This window comes from Mus musculus, chromosome 7, assembly GCF_000001635.26.
Source record: "Mus musculus strain C57BL/6J chromosome 7, GRCm38.p6 C57BL/6J".
NCBI lineage: Eukaryota > Metazoa > Chordata > Mammalia > Rodentia > Muridae > Mus > Mus musculus.
In genome coordinates this window covers 81,784,820-81,802,737 of record NC_000073.6, presented here as the reverse complement: position 1 = coordinate 81,802,737, position 17,918 = coordinate 81,784,820, and the positions used below count along the sequence as shown (strand labels likewise).

Sequence of the window (17,918 nt, the reverse complement as noted above, 5' to 3'; positions counted from 1 at the left end):
GAATGAACACCTTTTCTCTGGTACTTGTAGGATTTATTATTATTATTATGTTTGCTTTCTAGTAGGTTGTTGATATACTCAGTGTATCCTTTTACATAACAGACCTGAATTATTTGATTGACCTCTTAATTTTAATGAATACTATTTTACCTTTTGAAGCTGTTAACCTGTTTTTCATGACATGAAGACTTTGTTTGTTTGGATTTTTTTTTTTTCCCCAGAGACAGGCTTTCTCTCTGAAGCCCTGGCTGACCTGGAACTCACTAATATAGACCAGGCTGGCTTCAAACTCAGAGGTCTGCCTCCTGAGTGCTGGGATCAAAGGTGTGCCCCCACCCATGCCCAGTGAAGACTTCTTTTTTTTTTTCAGTGAAGGAAAATTCTCTTGCCACAGGTTTTTGAATTATCATGCATTTTTAACCTTAAAAAGTGTGTGGTGCAATGTGATGCACAGTATGGAGAGGCCAGAGGAGAGGCACGGGTGTTGTTCCTTGGGAGCTCTCCATGTTGGCTATTAAGACAGTTTTTTGGGGACGGCCTCTTACTTGGACTGTGTGTGGCTTTTACATGGATGGTGGGGACTCAGGTTTGTAGGTTTGAGGAGTCTCCGCAGCCCTGTCCTTAAAATCGTCATCCATCTGGAGGGAGGGAGGTGGGTTTTCATCTTCATACCTTATGCCATCCTTCACTGTGCTGCTGTTTCCTTCCCTCTCTCCCTCCCTCCCTCTGTCTGCTTTCCTTCTTGTTTGCTTTATCCTCTTTCCTTATCCACAGATAACAAAGTAGTAAAGCTTGCATCATGTATGTTGAGCAATATATTTTGTCATTTTGTATGTTTTTTTTTTAAAACTTATTTGAGTCAGGGTCTTACTACATAGCCACAGTGACTGGGAAATTGCTATGTAGAATATGCTGATTCTGAGCTTACAGAAATCAGCTCCCTCTGCATATGAAGTTCCAGGATTACAGGCATGCTCCACCACACCTGGCACTCACACTGAAATTTAAAAAAAAAAATGTGTTTTAAAATTAGTAGGTTTCCTAATCCAAAATTACAGCATTTTGAAGTCTCTTCTTCTGCCCCTACTTGAGTTGCAAAGGCTCCCCTGCCCTCTTTATAAGGGAACAGCATTAATTCTGTAAACTTAAAATACTCCAATAAGAGACAGGGACCTGGAAAAATTTACTATATGTGGTTGTCTGTTTCCACAGCTTTCCCAACCGAAGTTCTCACTTTCTGCTCACTTCTAAACTCCAGAAATAAGTGTTATTCTGTCTTTCTGTGCTGAAATATTCCTTTGTTCAGTTATAGCCTTAGACAAGTATTAAGTGGGAGATGGAAGGTCACTGGTACCTACCTGTCTGACCTGGGAGGTGATTAGCCATCAGAGAGAATGATTCTTTTGGTGAATAGAAGTCTGTGGTACAGGGGAGTGGGCAGAAAAAAATCCTTTTTGTTATGGTAGAGTTCCATCTAAGCCTTCACTTATCTTAGCACACTCTTTCAGGTTAGCCTCAAAGCGATTGACTAAAACTTCAAATGTATGCTAAAATTTAATATGCGAAGTTTATTTTCTGTTTTTCCAGGTCCTGCTCAATCTGGAATTTTGTCAGACCGTGAAGTGGTAAACCTCTTTCTTCATTTTACCGTCAATCCTAAACCCCGAGTAGAGTACATTGATCGGCCACGATGCTGCCTCAGAGGAAAGGAGTGCTGCATCAACCGATTCCAGCAAGTAGAGAGCCGCTGGGGTTACAGTGGGACAAGCGATCGCATCAGGTATCTGTCGGAGTGTGGGTGTGACATGGAGTGGAGGGGACAGCTAGTGGCTAGTTTTTATCCTCTTGTGAGAGGTTGTTAACAAGTATTTTACTTAGTTTATAGTTTGCTTAATACAGGATGAGGTCAAAGCTGTACACAAAAGAAAAAAAATAACTGTTTTTAGCAAATAAGAGTAGGAACAACTGATTTAAGTATTTAATCCAAGTAAGTAGAAAATGAACATAGAGCCCTAGAGAAATTAAATAGGCAAGTGAAGAAAGTAGTGAATGAAAAGTAGGAAAGTTGATCAACTAGTAATCTGTTTTTCTTAAAAGATTAACAAACAAACCATCCTCGAAGCAGTTCTTTAAATTCATATTTAGAAATCAAAATGAGACTATCATATGCTGAAATTTTTACTTTAGTTCTGGATTTACTCTATGCTAATAAATTGAACATCTTGATGGAATGGATCATTTTATAGGCAAATATAAATTATCAAAATTGACCGAAGAAGAAAGCCTGTGTAGACCAATTACCCTGGGAAGAATTAAGTTATCAGAGAACTGTCCATTCACAAAGTTTTTACAGGTGAGTTTTTCATCCAACATTCAAGGAACAGTTTCCTTGAGCACTGAAAGAGGAAAATACCATGTGGTTAATTACTGAAAGAAGCAAAATTCAGATATGAGTTTAACAAGACACATATTGTAGATGAGCCTCAGCATAGAGAGGAAATTGTATGTGTCCACCCCACCTTAATGGGACAGTGCTGCAAGAACAAGTCTTGTGTGCTTGGAGCATCAATAAGTAGGTCAGTAATATAGCTCATCACAGCAGGAGACCACAGGAACAGTAGTTCAGGAGGCAGCAAGACTCTTGCTGGGTGGGGGTGCATTGGATAAAAATTTACCTTTTACCTAGTGATAATAGTAATAGGTTAAATTGTTAGCATTTCTCTAAGAATTAATATAGACTATTAAAAAGAAATTAAAAATCTAGTTAGAGAGATCTACCACCTTTACTGAGTTTCTGTGATGATTGTTGCGGTCATAAATTAGAGCCCTATAGAATCAGAAAGGAAGAGGCCTTTCCCATTAATTCTGGATCTACATTAGTATATAGCTCTGAGAAGCTCAGTTTTTCTGTAGTAAATATTTTGTACTTTTTCCTTTACTGACTTGAAATTTATAGTGTCACAATTTAGGGGATAAATGGCATATCTGTAGTACAAAGGAGAAATAAATACAGCTGATAATAAAAATTTAAAGAGAAATATTGAAGCTGATAGTAAAATTAGACTTTGGTACATAGACTTTGGGTATGACACTAGCAGGCAAACTGAAGTGTACATCTCTATACTCATGTGTCAGCTACAAAGTATGGACATGTTTATGCTTTACATTCCAATATTCATTTTTACATATCTGAGCTTACCTACTGGCTGAAAGCTATTTGGAACTCAGAAGTCACTACTTAGCTTTTTGGTCCTTTTCTGCCAGAGACTTGAGTTGTATGTTCCCAGGCAAACTTCCTATTTCAGCTTTCCTGCACAGGCAGAAAAGAGAAGAGCGGGCCGGGGCGGGGCGGGGCAGTGCAAGAAACTGCTCAGAGTTGGGTCTATGGACCCAGGTGAAGCAGCTGTTAGCAGGGCAGCCTTGATCAAGTTACTGAACTCCAAGTGGTCCTTTTGTAAAATGAAGATAACACTGTAGGATAAGTTGTTTGTAGGATTTAGGTCTAAGGTAGAGAAGGATATCTGCATCTTCACATGTAACAAACACATGGATGGGTAGATAGTTGTGTGTGTGTGAATTAACACACAATTACCAATGGCAACAATAACTGTAAGAGTTTCTTTACGTATATGGTCCTTGCCTGTTATGGAAGGCAGTGAAGTTGTACTTTGGTTTTTAAATAGGATATGATTAAGGCTAATAGTCACAGACAATTTCCTGTAATGACTTTGGAGCTTGTGGGTTATAGGGATCGGTTCTGTCCATCACAGGAACTGTAGCACCACTGGCTCTTCCTGTCTATAAACTTTAGGGTGAAGGGAAAAAATAAAGTATTGGAATTAGTAAAAGAATAGTTGCTGCTTAAAATGTGAATTTGAGATTATTCTCACCCAAACTCAGATAAAATAAAAAGCCCTCAGTCACAGAAATGACAGTGACAGTTGTGCAGTGACGTGAGCACTTAGTGCACTCAGCCGTGCTCGGAATGACTGACCTGATACGGCTCACATATGTATTGCCACAGTGCGGAAACCCAAGACTTTACATGCTTAAAAAACTGAGTTATGTTGAGTAAATAACATGCAAATTTATATTTTACTGTATTGCAGTAAATTGTATATTTATTATGTTGGATATTACTGTGATAGAGTAGAATTAAACTCTGAAATGTCCCGCAAATAGGACTATCTAGAGAACTTTGGCTTGAATCACACTCTGATAGGGATAAGTCAACTTTCCAAATTACTGTGAGTGTCTTAGAACATTTCTTTCTGACATCCCATGTGTTTGGTAAGGGAGTTGCCTAACAAAATACAGTTAATCTGGGAGAATAAATAATCTTCTACAAAGAGAGGAGCAGCTGAAATATGAAAAAGTACAATGGGTCTATAAGAAGTTTTCTGTGAAACACACTCCAGGTTAAGACCCCTGAGGCCAGATGAGTAGTTAGAATGAATGAAGGAGAGGGAAGGATTACCCACTGGGAAATTAAAGTTTTAATATGAAACAAAAATGAAACGTGAACGTACTACAACAGGTGATGAGGATTATCTGCCTCTCTAAACTTGGAATAAATTATAGTTTGGTTTCCACATGACTAAAGAATTTTATGTCTAAAATCAAAAAATAAATAACAAATGTTGAAACTTTTTTGAAACAGCTTAACAAATATCAGACGGTCTAGGAGTGTGCTTTGATTTGTTGTCAGTGCTACTTCTGGAATTTATTCTAAGGAAGTAATGAAAATCTTATAAAACAACTTTGCTCTAAATCACACACTATCATAGACTTAAAAACTGCAGTTAAATAACCTAGATTATCCAAGGAACTGGTTGATTGCAGTGAATCGATAATCATTTTTACTGTTTTACATGATTAAGAATTTAAAATACAAGCCGGGCATAGTGGCGGATGCCTTTAATCCCTGCACTCGGGAGGCAGAGGCAGGCGGATTTCTGAGTTCGAGGACAGCCAGGGCTACACAGAGAAACCCTGTCTTGAAAAACCAAAAAAAAAAAAAAAAAAAAAAAAAATACAGGGTCTGATAATGATTTTTAATATAGTTCATAGAAAGGAGTTGACAGGATTGACTTCTGGTTTTACAGGACGCTTCAAATGCCTTCTCACTTTTTCTTTTGTGCTGAGGATTGACTACTACAGAACCTAGGCACAGTCTCTACTGCCCAGCTCCATATCTGGACCACTTTCTGGTTGGTTGGTGGTAGGTAGGTAGGTAGGTAGGTAGGTAGGTAGGTAGTAGGTAGGTAGGTAGGTAGATAGATAGATAGATAGATAGATAGATAGATCGATCATCGATCGATCGATCAAATTTGGAACTTTGATCTTAATGATTAGCATACTCATGAGAGAGATTTGGATAAGTGTAGCACAGAGTCTACCATTATAATAAAAGTAGTTGTTTAGGTTACAATCCTTTGACTGTACAGAACAAATCCGACGTGAGTTCCTCTTCAGTTCACATTAGGTTATGTGGACAAAGAAAATGACATTTTCAAAATTGTCTTTTATGATAGGCTTTTTTTTTTAAAGTAAAATTCAGTAAAAGTAAAATACTTTAAAAAAGCTACCACCTTTAGAACATGAGCACTTAGAGAACTGTTTCTGTTCTTTTGTAATGGGCTTCTTTCCCACAGGTTCACAGTTAACAGAAGAATCTCTGTAGTTGGATTTGGTTTGTATGGATCTATTCACGGGCCCACGGATTATCAAGTGAATATACAGGTAATCCCCTCTCTGTTAGCATCCTGAGACGCAGCAGCAACTTTTCAGTAAATACTGTCCTAGCAAAAAAACAAGTTTCATTGTCATTGTCAAAGGCATCAGGAAGCATCAGTAGTATTTTGAACCATTGCTGTTTTGTGGTTGTAAAGTAGAAAATTCAGTTTGGGGAAATTTAGGTCCTTTACAAAAGTTTAAGCATACCGGAACTACCTTGTGTTCTATTTTGACAGAGTCGTACTGAGGATGGTCTGAACTTGCCATCCTTCTTTTGTCTTTGTAGTACTGAGACTACAGGTGTGTGCCACCATACCCAGTCTGGCCATTCCTTAGGGCTGCGTGGCCTCAGTTCTTTGAGATAGGGCGCTAAGGACACCTCTTCTGTTCCATCCTTCCAAGAGGTCTACTGCCCTCCCTCGGGTCACATATCCTGTCAAGTACAATTATTTTGGAAAACAAGTCATTTATTAACTATGCAGTGATCTACATCTATTTTATACATAAAGCATAAAAATAAGAAAAGGAAGTAAGACACGTTTCAAGGTTTTATCAACAAAACAAAAGCATGCTTTATAAATGCTAACCACTATATTCTTTTTTAATAGTAAAATCTTTGAACCTTGAAATGAAATGAATGCTTTTAAAATGTTGCTATTTTGTATTCTTTGTGACTAAAAACAATTTCTGTGGCAGCCAGAAACAAAGGAAAGTTATTTTATGCTGTTTTTGTGTATGGGGTTAAGTATGTCTACATATGCAGAGGTACATGTTAATGCACATGAGTGCATGTAGAATCCAGAAGAAACCTTGGGTATCATTCCTCGTGCCATCTACCTTTATTTGTAGACAGCCTCTCACTACTCTAGTGAGTCCTACTCTAGTGAGCCTTGAACTCAGGGTGCTGGGAAGCTTAATGAGAACTTCATGCTTGTGCAGCAGATACTTTACCCACTGATCCATTTTCCCAGTATTATTTAGTTTTATTAGAACCATCTAGAGGACTTTTTATTTTCTTAAGTATTTGTTTTATTTTGTGTGTGTGTGTATAAGTGTATGCATGTGCACTGTGTGCACGCACAAACCTGAAGAGATCAGGGGAAGCATTGGATTTCCTGGAAAGTGGCGTTAGAGACAGTTGTGAGCCATCATGTGGGTACTGGGAACTGAACCCAGTCCTCTGAAGGGACACTAAGTTTTCTTAATTGCGGAACCACCTCTCCAGCTCTTAGGTCCTTATCTCAGGGACTTGTGGCATAGAAAGGAAAGTCTGGTGTTGTAGACAGGTGGCATTTTCTATGTGAAAGTTCATCTCTGTGTGCTTGCTTTGTTTGAGATACACTTTACCTTCCCTCTGAAGCGAGAGCCGTGCACTACCAAGAGACTGCTTTGCTTCTGCTCTATTAACACATAACTGACAGTATTAGAGACTTGTGTAACAAAAGGGCATTTTTGAAAGTTGATCCATATCTCCCCTGCCATTAGCAGGGGATTATTAAGGAAAGATAGTGACTCTTAGGACTCTTAGGACTGTAGCAGTTACATCACATACACACTCCATCTCAACTCCCCAAAATTCCATGGGTCAGCAGTACTGACTAGGAAGTAATGTAAATTGATGGTAACCAACACAAGAAGGTGTTGGAAATATCTGTATGCTGATAATGACACCTCATAATGGTATGACCTCTTTTTCTACTGAACTGATAGAAGATATTTGAAGGGTATGTTCACTGAGTGTGGTGGTGGACACCTCTATTCCCAGCCCTTGAGAGTTCCACTGCAGCCAGAACTGCATAGTGAGACCTTGTCTTTAAAGAAACAAACAAAAACTTGGGAAGGAGGCAGGTTATATTAATAAACGGTACGTGTCTTAGTTTTCACAGACTGTACAACTAATACACAAAGACCTGTATAACTAATGCCTAGTCAAAGAACAAGACAAAACAACATCTAGAACTCTTAGTGATCCTTCCACCCTCCTTACAGAGGAAACACTGTTCTGACCTTAACTTTAGGTAGCTTTTGCTCATTTCATTATTGTTTGCTAGAATGCTGGCGGAAAGGCAGGCTTGTAAGGAGTCACTCCATAAGCTATGGCTTGAGTTTGTTAAGCTGTCCCCCAGGAAGCTTCAGCCCTCTTCAGCAAATGTAGTTAACTCTCTGTCCGTCCATCCATCCGTCTCCTTTCATCGGAACTGGCACTGCCAGCATGTTTCCTGTTGCCTGGACCCTCCTGGATGGGTCCCTTAGTACTCTGTTTACCACTTGGCACGTAACGGTAGAACTAACTGAACTTATTCACAGAATGACAGTGCATTTAAGGACATTTTAATTTCAGTAAATACTGAAGCTGAAAGTGTTGAGATTATTGTAGGGAAAAGACATGGGCTAAACAAGGAGGGCAGATTCTTCCCTCTAACATCGCAAGGCCACATTCTAAAGTTCGTACACCAAACTCTGCTTTTCTTTATGGAATCCTTCTGTAGCCAAGCCCGTTCGTTGTTCGATGTCTTTCCTGTTCTTGTGATGTGTGAGTTACAGAGCCATTTTCTGGTCATCTTATGCTTTAAAAATCTTTGATAATTAAAGATAAGTAGAGAAACGTTTATGTTACAATTTCTAAAAGCTTCATATTCTTTCCCACAAGACTGTTACAATTTAACTTAAATGTAACTTCTCTTTTAAAAATCACAGATCATTGAATATGAGAAAAAACAAACCTTGGGACAGAATGATACTGGATTTAGTTGTGATGGGACTGCTAACACATTCAGGGTCATGTTCAAAGAACCTATAGAGATCCTGCCCAATGTCTGTTACACAGCGTGCGCAACACTCAAGGTAAGAGCCGCGCAGCCCCACAGGCTGTGCCTGCTATGCACTCAGGAGGCTCCTGGCTTCCATGTTTTAGAGTCACTAGCATGGGAGCCTCTTAGGGGAAGAGGAAGCCTGAGCTAAGATGCTCTGCTGCACTCAGTGCAGCCCAGGACTCGTCCATTCTGAGAGAAAAGGTCTTCCCAAGAACTTCCTTCCCCTTTGTTTAAAGAAAATAGAACTTCCACAGTTTGTTTTTCTTAAACCTTTTTCACAGTTGTTAATGGCTGAACTTCATATTGTTATTAAAATTGTTTTTAAGCAAACCCTCATATTTTGTTAGATGCCTGCATGAGATTTTATACTGAGTCTGTAATGAATAGGGCAGACCATTAGTCACCTCAGAACACAGGGATGCTTCTCAACTGACAGCCACTGACTTGTTTATTTTCATTTAGGGCCCAGATTCTCACTATGGCACAAAAGGACTGAAGAAAGTAGTGCATGAGACCCCTGCTGCAAGCAAGACTGTTTTCCTATTTTTCAGTTCCCCTGGCAATAACAATGGCACATCAATAGAAGATGGACAAATACCAGAAATAATATTTTATACATAATCTAGTGTTAACCATTCAGTCTAATCTCAAAAGCATAAACAACTGGCCACAAATAGTTTGAGTGTCTTGAGTATTTATAATTACAGATTAAGAAACATTTTAGTTTCTTAGAAGTAAAATAGTTAATTTAAATCTCTGCATGATTCGAAGCAAAGAGAACTGGATGTGTGTGTAAATTGCCGTCTTTTCTGCTTCGTCTTGTGTGATTTCGTAGATCCGCTGACTCGTGATCTTTCAGTAGTTTGGGAATTGAGAGATTCTTGTCATAATAGCAGATGTGGGTGTTTGATTTTTAAAACTTTTGTTTTAACTGTTTTGAAAGTTAGATGAGATGGGTGAGTATTCCTACAAAATTCTTTTTAACTCAAATAACTAATTTCAGAAAATTAAGAAAACTGACTTTATATTTGGGGTTTTCAAATATGTGGTCATTACCTTTTGGAATAATGCCTAGAAAACACTCAAGAAAAGTTTCAGTGCATTTACAGGGAAGGTATTCTGTAACAGTATAGAAGTGCATCACATAGCACTGTTTTACAGCTGGAAGTGGAGTTTGTATAAATTCACAATGTGATATAAACAGATCGAAGGGATTATCTGAGATGGATTCTTTATCACTCCCATCCCACTAAGCCAGTCATGGGTGCTGCAGTGATCCAGATGACTGAGATGTGACAGATGCCAACAGATGGCCACTGCAGCACTGCAATGCCCTTCACAGCAAGAAGGGGGTAGAATACCAAGATCCCTAACAGCTGCGCTGAACCATAAAGCTGTCCATGTCCAGCCAGTCACTCCTGCTGAAGAGGAAGAAGGCTTTGTGTCATCTACATAGTTCCACCCAAGAAGTAAAAATGCTACAGTAAGAGTGGATCAAAGGGATATTTGGCAGTGTGACATTTCTACATTTTTATATAAAGCAGATTTTTAAAATACAAGTAAGATAATATTTTCCCTTGAAAATGATTATCTTACAAAAAAACCCTTGTATAATTAAGCTTAAGGTCTATCAGTCTATCAGATAGTTGTGGGAAATTATTAAAAATAAGAATTCTTTTAAGTATCAACTTAAGAATTTTTCTAAATAGGATATAAAAGTTTTCATCAAAAGTAATATTTTGTATTTTCAAGATGGCAGGGAGGTGATGTGTTGGTGGCCAGGATCTCTTGAAGTTGTTGAAGAAAGGGAACTGTTTTCAGTCTGCTCTGGTACTATGATCTTATGGGTCTAAGCCTCAGTTAGCGGGAATGCCCATGGAATGTGTGATTCTGCTTAACTGAAGAGAAGTAAAGACTGTGTAGTAACCATTCCTTAACCAGTGTTGCATGCCAGAGGTAAGTTAGTGCTTTCTGACCATTGGGGCATTCGCATGCCTTGTGCTTTACTGAACAACTGTAACTGAATGTAGTCATGGAAGGAACAAGATACGGAACCACTCACTGACATTGGGACATCACCTGGAATTTTTAAAATAAATTTATCCTTTTTGTTTACCTATTTGTCACCTCTCTTTTTCTCTAAAACTTGAGATACTACTTTAGAACAAAAGTTCCAGCTAATTAAAGTTTAGCTTTTATGCACTTCTAATTTTAACTAATATTTAGAGAGTTGGGCAGGGGATAACTCAGCGGTATAGCAGTTGCCCAGTGTAGTGGTGTGAATGAAAATGCCCCTGTAGGCTCATGGGAGGGTAGCACTATTAGAAGTTGTGGCCTTTGCACATCATCATGCTTCCCACCATGATAATGGATTGAACCCCTGAACAGTAAGCAAACCCCAATTAAATGTTTCTTTTATAAGAGTTGCCTTGGTCATGGTGTCTCTTCACAGCAATAGACCACTGACTAAGACACCTAGCTGGAATTTCATTCCTAGTTTCAAAATGCCAGTCATTGCAGCCTGAGTAGTTACTGTGCACTGACTGGCCTTTGCTCTAAGTCTTTTGCAAAAATTCTTGCTTGCCACTGCATCATTGTGCATTGGTATTAAGGTACCCAAACAAAGAATTTAATAATTAGAAAGGTTACTACACGGTACTGGATACGATTTAAGTAATTTTTATGCCCCACACTATTGAGCAGGAAAAATGCTTTGTTAGAGTTGCCAAAACAGCCAGGCAGTTGTGGTGCACACCTTTAGTCCCAGCACTGGAGAGACAGAGATGGGTGGGTCTTTTGAGTTTGAGGCCAGCCCGGTCTACAGAACAAATTCCAGAAGAGCCAGGACTACACAGAGAGACCCAGTCTTAATAACAACAACAAAACAACATAGTATTACACAATTATATATCAAGACATAATTATATAATGACAATAACAAAACAACATGTTATATAGAATTATGCAATTATATATTTTCACTAACCTGTACCTACTATAGGATATCAATAATTTAAATAATTTAAAAAGTATTTTTTAAAAACACTCCTGATCTAGTATCTAGCCAACAATTTAAGATGTACTATTTGCACTTTCAAATGTATTTTAGGTGAACATGAAGTTTTAGGGACACACACTTTGAAAAGGAAGATGTTTACAGAACAGTAATGGAGACTATCAACAGCGCTTACTGCCCTCTTGGTCTGCTCTGCCTTCTTCAGCCTTCTGTCTCTGCTTTTGTCCTCACATTCAGAAGGCCAGAGAGAGAACCACGGCATTTATCCTTCCTACATGCCAAACAAACCCTTAACTCCATTGTCAAATCTAAGATCAAGTCTTAAGAATTTTACATTGGGTTTCTGCCATTTGGATTACAAACCCCTGTTCTTTCCATTGGGGCAAGTGGCTGTGTGACAGATTGACCTGAGGCGGGGTCCTGTCCTTTCTAGCTGGTGATGAGGTACTCTAGAGGTACCTGTGGAGAAGGCTGACGGTTCCTTAGAGGACATTGCTTCCCCCTCCTTTGCCCATCCAGGCACCATCAGAAATACACCAATCCGTGTTCCTCCCCTGATAAAAACTGTCAAGTCTCTAGAGCAGTGGTTCTCAACCTTCCTAATGCTGCAACCTTTTAATACAGTTCCTCATGCTGTGATGACTCCCAACGGTAACATTACTTTTGTTGCTACTTCCTAACTAATTTGGCTACTGTTATGAATCGTAATGTAAATATTTTTAGGGCATCATGATTTCACCTCAAAATTCATCAAATTACTACAGTATAGTTTTGGCTCCACTTTGTGCCTCTATTTGTAATGTATTTCAAAAAAGGTGTGGTGTGGTTTAACACCTGAATCACCTGAGTCTTAGGCTTTAGCCACTTTCTCACAACACACCACTTAACGTGTCATGTGGAAAGGGTGTCTCTGGGAGAGTAAAATGAGACATCCCATTCTGATCCCAACCTTTAGTGGCTGTTTTCAGCACTCACATTCCAGTCTCACCTGTTTGTGAATCTGAATGCTGTCGCCCTTTGACATTTGTCACAGTCTCTGTCCTCCTCCTTAACTCCCCTCTCACTGGCACAGGTCACTGATAATTTGGTTATGTATTCAGGTAGCTCCTTAACTATTCCACTTGGATGTCTCCAATCATTTCAAACTTAATGTACCCTGAAAACTCCCCCTCGGACTGCCACAACTGCTAGCCGTAGACTCGGGCATCTTCAGTTAATCTTTTCCCCATCTCAGATTATTCAGGTCCCAAAGATCCTCAAAATGGTAACAAGCCATCTCCCATTTAGGTAGCAGATCTTCCTACCTCTGGGCATATACCATCTATACATTCTAACCTTATTGGACAAGGCCAGTCCCTAACTTTAGCACTTGCATTGATTTGCCTCTGCTTCAGTTTCACGAACGGTTGTATTCAACTCCACAGTGGATCTCCTCTCCTTGCGCACTGCCCTGTGCGAATTGCCATGGTGCCGCGTTGGGCAGGCGAGCACCGAGGCTGGCTGCTCTTGCCAACCCTAAGGATAGGTGACAATTTTCCCTCTGCTGGCAAAGATGGCTCACCAATGGATCACACCCTGAGGCTGGCAGGTTGCAAAGGAAGGAAAACAGTGCCATCTCGGGGCGAGGTGGCACTCTTAGGTGCCGGCCGACGCGCCTGCCGCTTCCGCCCATGACTTGCGCAGGCGCACAGAACTCTTCCGCCACGCTGGCGCCTGCGTGGTTGGGATGCTGCTGCTTGCTGTAGGTCGGTGTGCTTGGCCTCTGTTAGACTCCTGTGTGGTTCCACAATGCCTAAGAAAGCCGGTGCGACAAGCAAGGCCAGTGGCAAGCCTCGTGTTGTGGAGAGGGTGGGCCACGGGGCTACACTGGCGGGGAACAGACGCAGCGCCTGGAGGGCGGAAGACCTCCCTTCGGGTCCAGGTCTGAGACTTCCTGGGTCGCACATTAGCTCGCCCTAAGGATGAGTAGGCTCCACTGCGCACCCGCTGACCACCGTCTTTGCTCTCTCACTCTGAGGGTTACACTTCCCGGCAGGCTGTGCGTTCTGCCTCCCTATGGTGGCTGATCGCTTCCTTCTGTCAATGAGACTGCACTCCCTCCCCTAATATCCCTTTGTTTTCTGTCGCTGTGATCCCAGCCCCTTGAAGTCAGGGAGTTTGAATCCTTATTCCTCTTCATACCCGCTGTCCGCATACTGCCCTGGAAGTTGTTTTCTGTTAAGTTGTTAGATGGCATTTAAATACCAGTCGTCGTTCTTTCTGCAATGGACTCCTCACCCACTCTTGAGCGTTAGGATGCATTGGCTATAAAGATGACTAATAAATGCCCCTTCTCTTGAGAAATAGAAACGATAAAGTAGACTGTGGGAACAAGTCCTAAGCTAGCCAAGAGATCTTAAGTAGAACACATACCTACACAGAGACAGCCCCACCCCACCCCCCTCTCTGTCTCTGTATGTTGGATCATGAAGGGATGTGGGAGGAGCACGGTGGTGGCTAGTTTCTGCATGTAGGCCCAGTTTAGTGAAGGTGAGGGTAGTGATGGCTCAAAATAACTGAAGTATTTTGTTACCTGTGAAATTGTGTGTCATTTTAGGGTAAAAACCAAACCAAAGAACCAGAGACAGCACCTCCTGCTGCAGGGCCTGTAGCAACTGACCCTAAAGGTTTTGTCACCATAGCCATTCATGCCAAACCTGGCTCCAGACAGAACGCTGTGACAGGTACGTCTGAGCACTGGGTGGGATTTGGATGTGGATAAAGCAGCGTTTTCATCTTATTTTTGCCTTGTTATCTAAAAGCTTATCCTGTAACTGTAAATGGTATTTTTTATGTCTGCGTTTAGAAGCTTCTCCATCTAAACATTCTATAGTCTCATATAGAGGTATTTGAAAGAAAATGTACAATATTTAATACCAAATCAGATGGAATCTGTGTATCTTTTCCTTTTTAAAAATGTGGTATTTTGTAGATGGGCCTGGTCATATATGCCAATAATTCACAAGTACTTAGTTAGGAACTGAGGCAGGAGGTCAGCTAGACTACAACAAGACCCTGTCTCTAAACAATAAAATGTTTAGGAAGGACACATTAGGAAATCTATGTATAGCTTAGACTATTCTTAGTTATTCCTGTTCCAAAGAGTTTATAAAGACACTAATGAGAAGCGATTCTTTGGTTTAGTTTAATGATCATTAACGTAAAGAATGGGAGAACGCCTGAACTCTGAGAACCCTGACTGATTCCTGTGTGAAGTTAAAGTTTGATCTGCATTATCTTAGGAGTTTTTCTTCTCTTTTTCTTTAAAGAATTTATTTATTTATTTATTTAAGTACACTGCAACTGCCTTCACCAGAAGAGGGCATCAGATCCCATTACAGATGGTTGTGAGCCACCATGTGGTTGCTGGGAATTGAACTCAGGACCTCTGGAAGAGCAGTCAGTGCTCTTAACCTCAGAGCCATCTCTCCAGCCCCAAGAATCTTTATTTTCTTTTTCTTTTCTTTTTTTTCTTTTTTTTTTTTTTAAGATTTATTTATTTATTGTATGTAAGTACACTGCAGCTGTCTTCAGACGCACCAGAAGAGGGCATCAGATCTCTGTTACGGATGGTTGTGAGCCACCATGTGGTTGCTGGGATTTGAACTTTGGACCTTTGGAAGAGCAGTCGGGTGCTCTTACCCCCTGAGCCATCTCACCAGCCCCTATTTTTATTTTCAAGATAAAGCTTTTGGTCAGGCATTGGTGGTACAGGCCTTTAATCCCAGCACCCAGGAGGCAGAGGCAAGCAGATCTGAGTTTGAGGCCAACTGGTATACAGAGTGAGTTCCAAGGCAGCTAAAGAAACTACACAGAGACCCTGTCTCAAAAACAACGATAAAACATTGTATACCAATTTTTTATATATATATATTTTGAAAATACTACATCAAAACCAAAGTGCTAGGTAGGCCTGGTTTGTGCTCATGTCCGGTTGTCTTCAACTGTTGCCAGAATATGGATAATTGTAGCCTATGCTGGGCCCAGACTTACCTTCTGTCTCAGCCTCTCAAGGGCTAGGATTACAGGCTTGTGACCCCAGCCCAACCTTTAGCCAGCATTTCCTAAGTCAAAACTAAGATGGAATCAACTATAAGGGACATATGCATTTATGTGCATTATTTTTAATAATTAGAACAATTAAACTCTTCTATCCAACATGGCTCCATTTCAAAGATGCTAAAATGAAACCCTGCATCTGAGAGGTAACGGGAGAGACTTTTACTGAGGTGCTCTTGTGGAATATATAGATGTGTTGTTATATAGGTGCATATATATATGGACATGGCTGAGTGACCTCAGATCAAGGTTTGGGATCAGCTCAAGCTCATTTGCAAACTACTTTGAGTAAATACTTAGCTCTCCTAAGAGCTGTGAAGGTCATATTACCTAATGCCAATTGTGTCACCTGTAAAATAGGGTAATAATGGAACTAAGTTACGGTGAAGCCCTTTAGGGAGGCTCATATGCTCTTAAAAGTAGTGAAATTACTACATAAATGCTAAACGCATTGACTATTGAAAGCATCTAAGATACAGATCTCAAAAGAGAGGAACCTAGCCTAGTGGTCAGCTTTTCCTGATGTGAAACCTGCGACCCTGGAGCTGAAGCTGGCCCCCCACTCCCTTCCTAAAGACTCTTCCCATTCAAAGTGGGTGCCTAGTTGCCTAAATCCAAGATACTCTCTAAGACTCTATACCTATCTCAGTAAGGTTTTGTGGGTGTGTTCTGTAACTGTAGATGCGATTTCTCTTTCTCTGAGTATATGTGTAGTCATTCAATTCAGTCCTTGTCCGTGTGCAAGAGACTGAGCCTAGCTCGACAGTTAGTTGACATCCTGTCCCAGGTAGATACACACTGCTAGATGGTTCTTTGCTTCGTGAGGGAAGGAAGCCCCTTACGGATGGGGTTCATGCCGTTTCTTCCTAGATCTGAGCACTGAGGCCGTTGGTGTGGCCATTGCAGCACCTCCGTCCGAGGGAGAGGCAAATGCGGAGCTGTGTCGGTACCTCTCCAAGGTCTTGGACCTCAGGAAGAGTGACGTGGTTCTGGATAAGGTGGGTCCCTCCTTAAATTATTGTATGTTGATCATAGTTCTTATTTTCTATAAAAGGCTTTCATTAAAAAAAGTTGGGAGGTGGTGGCACACATCTTTAATCCCAGCACTTGGGAGGCAGAGGCAGGTGGATTTCTGAGTTCGAGGCCAGCCTGGTCTACAGAGTGAGTTCCAGGACAGCCAGGGCTACAGAGAAACCCTGTCTCAGAAGAGAAAAAAAAAGTTATATGTGTCAGACTGTTTTGCCTGGGTGTATATATGTACCACATGTATACCTGGTGTATATATGTACCACATGTATACCTGGTGTATATATGTACCACATGTATACCTGGTGTATATATGTATCACATGTATACCTGGTGTCCTCAGAGGCCAGAGAGGATGTCAGATCCTCTAAGACTACAGTTACAGATGGTGAGCCACCATGTGGGTGCTGGGAATCAAATCTGGGTCCTTTAGAAGAGCAGTCAGTGCTCTCAACCACTGATCCATCTTATTTGTCTTGTAAAGCCAGGTTTTAAAAACTCATTCATTTAAACGCAAAAATTGTGATTTCAGTCTCCTCTGTCCATTTAGAGACTGCCCACTCCTTATAGACCTTCATTATGCTCACAGTATGTTTCCCATAAATTCATAACTCCCTACTGTCAGATTAATTTTGCCCACTTCCTTCAAGACATCACTATACTGAAAGACTCTAAAATGTTTGTCTTCCGCAATTAAGGCGTTCCCCAGGTATCTCTGACCTCACAGTGCTACTGCCCACTCGGGGTGCTGCTCATGAAGACAAGCTAGTCTGTCAGAATCTCCAGAGAACGACTTTTAAACAAGCCCCTGGGCATCTCTGTAGACATGCTGAAGTGGAGTCTGTATGTAAGAGAGCAGGCCAAGTTTATGTGTATAAAGCTCTGATATATATTCTAGTGCTGGCCCCTGCAGTTCATATCTGGGTGACATTTAAAGTCTTTGATTAGTCGGGCAGTGGTGGCGCACGCCTTTAATCCCAGTACTTGGGAGGCAGAGGCAGGTGGATTTCTGAGTTCGAGGCCAGCCTGGTCTACAGAGTGAGTTCCTGGATAGCCAAGGCTATATGTTGTGTCCGGCCAGCAGATCACAGCCTGGGTTCTAGCCTGGAAAGGCATTTTGGAAACCTGGAAGAGAAGAAGGGCTGGGCTGTGCAAGATAAGGAAGGAACTAAGACAAGCTTTCTGTTCAAGGTTCAATTTTAATGTCAGCAAACGCGCTTTATAAAGAA

At 40.8% G+C, this 17,918-nt stretch overlaps 2 protein-coding genes across 6 annotated transcripts in view; both read left to right on the top strand.

Annotated features, from left to right (window-relative positions):
- The window catches only part of Btbd1 (BTB (POZ) domain containing 1), a 37,425-nt gene extending 26,761 nt beyond the window's left edge, over positions 1-10,664 (top strand). Inside the window, exons 5-8 of one of the 2 annotated variants that reach the window (NM_146193.2) lie at positions 1,588-1,780; positions 5,655-5,742; positions 8,434-8,580; positions 9,012-10,664. In NM_146193.2, the coding sequence (NP_666305.2) occupies positions 1,588-1,780; positions 5,655-5,742; positions 8,434-8,580; positions 9,012-9,170 (587 nt within the window). In that variant the 3' untranslated portion in view covers positions 9,171-10,664. Of the gene's footprint in view, positions 1-1,587; positions 1,781-2,246; positions 4,308-5,654; positions 5,743-8,433; positions 8,581-9,011 lie in introns of those variants that run through there. The other variant, XM_006541322.4, reaches the window with a different exon arrangement.
- Positions 10,665-13,238: 2,574 nt separating this feature from the next.
- 3110040N11Rik (RIKEN cDNA 3110040N11 gene) overlaps positions 13,239-17,918 on the top strand; it is a 9,217-nt gene continuing 4,537 nt past the window's right edge. Inside the window, exons 1-3 of one of the 4 annotated variants that reach the window (XM_011250897.3) lie at positions 13,239-13,383; positions 14,162-14,288; positions 16,534-16,661. In XM_011250897.3, the coding sequence (XP_011249199.1) occupies positions 13,354-13,383; positions 14,162-14,288; positions 16,534-16,661 (285 nt within the window). In that variant the 5' untranslated portion in view covers positions 13,239-13,353. Of the gene's footprint in view, positions 13,487-14,161; positions 14,289-16,533; positions 16,662-17,918 lie in introns of all 4 variants that reach the window. The other 3 variants (XM_011250896.3, NM_026077.4, NM_001370770.1) reach the window with 3 other exon arrangements.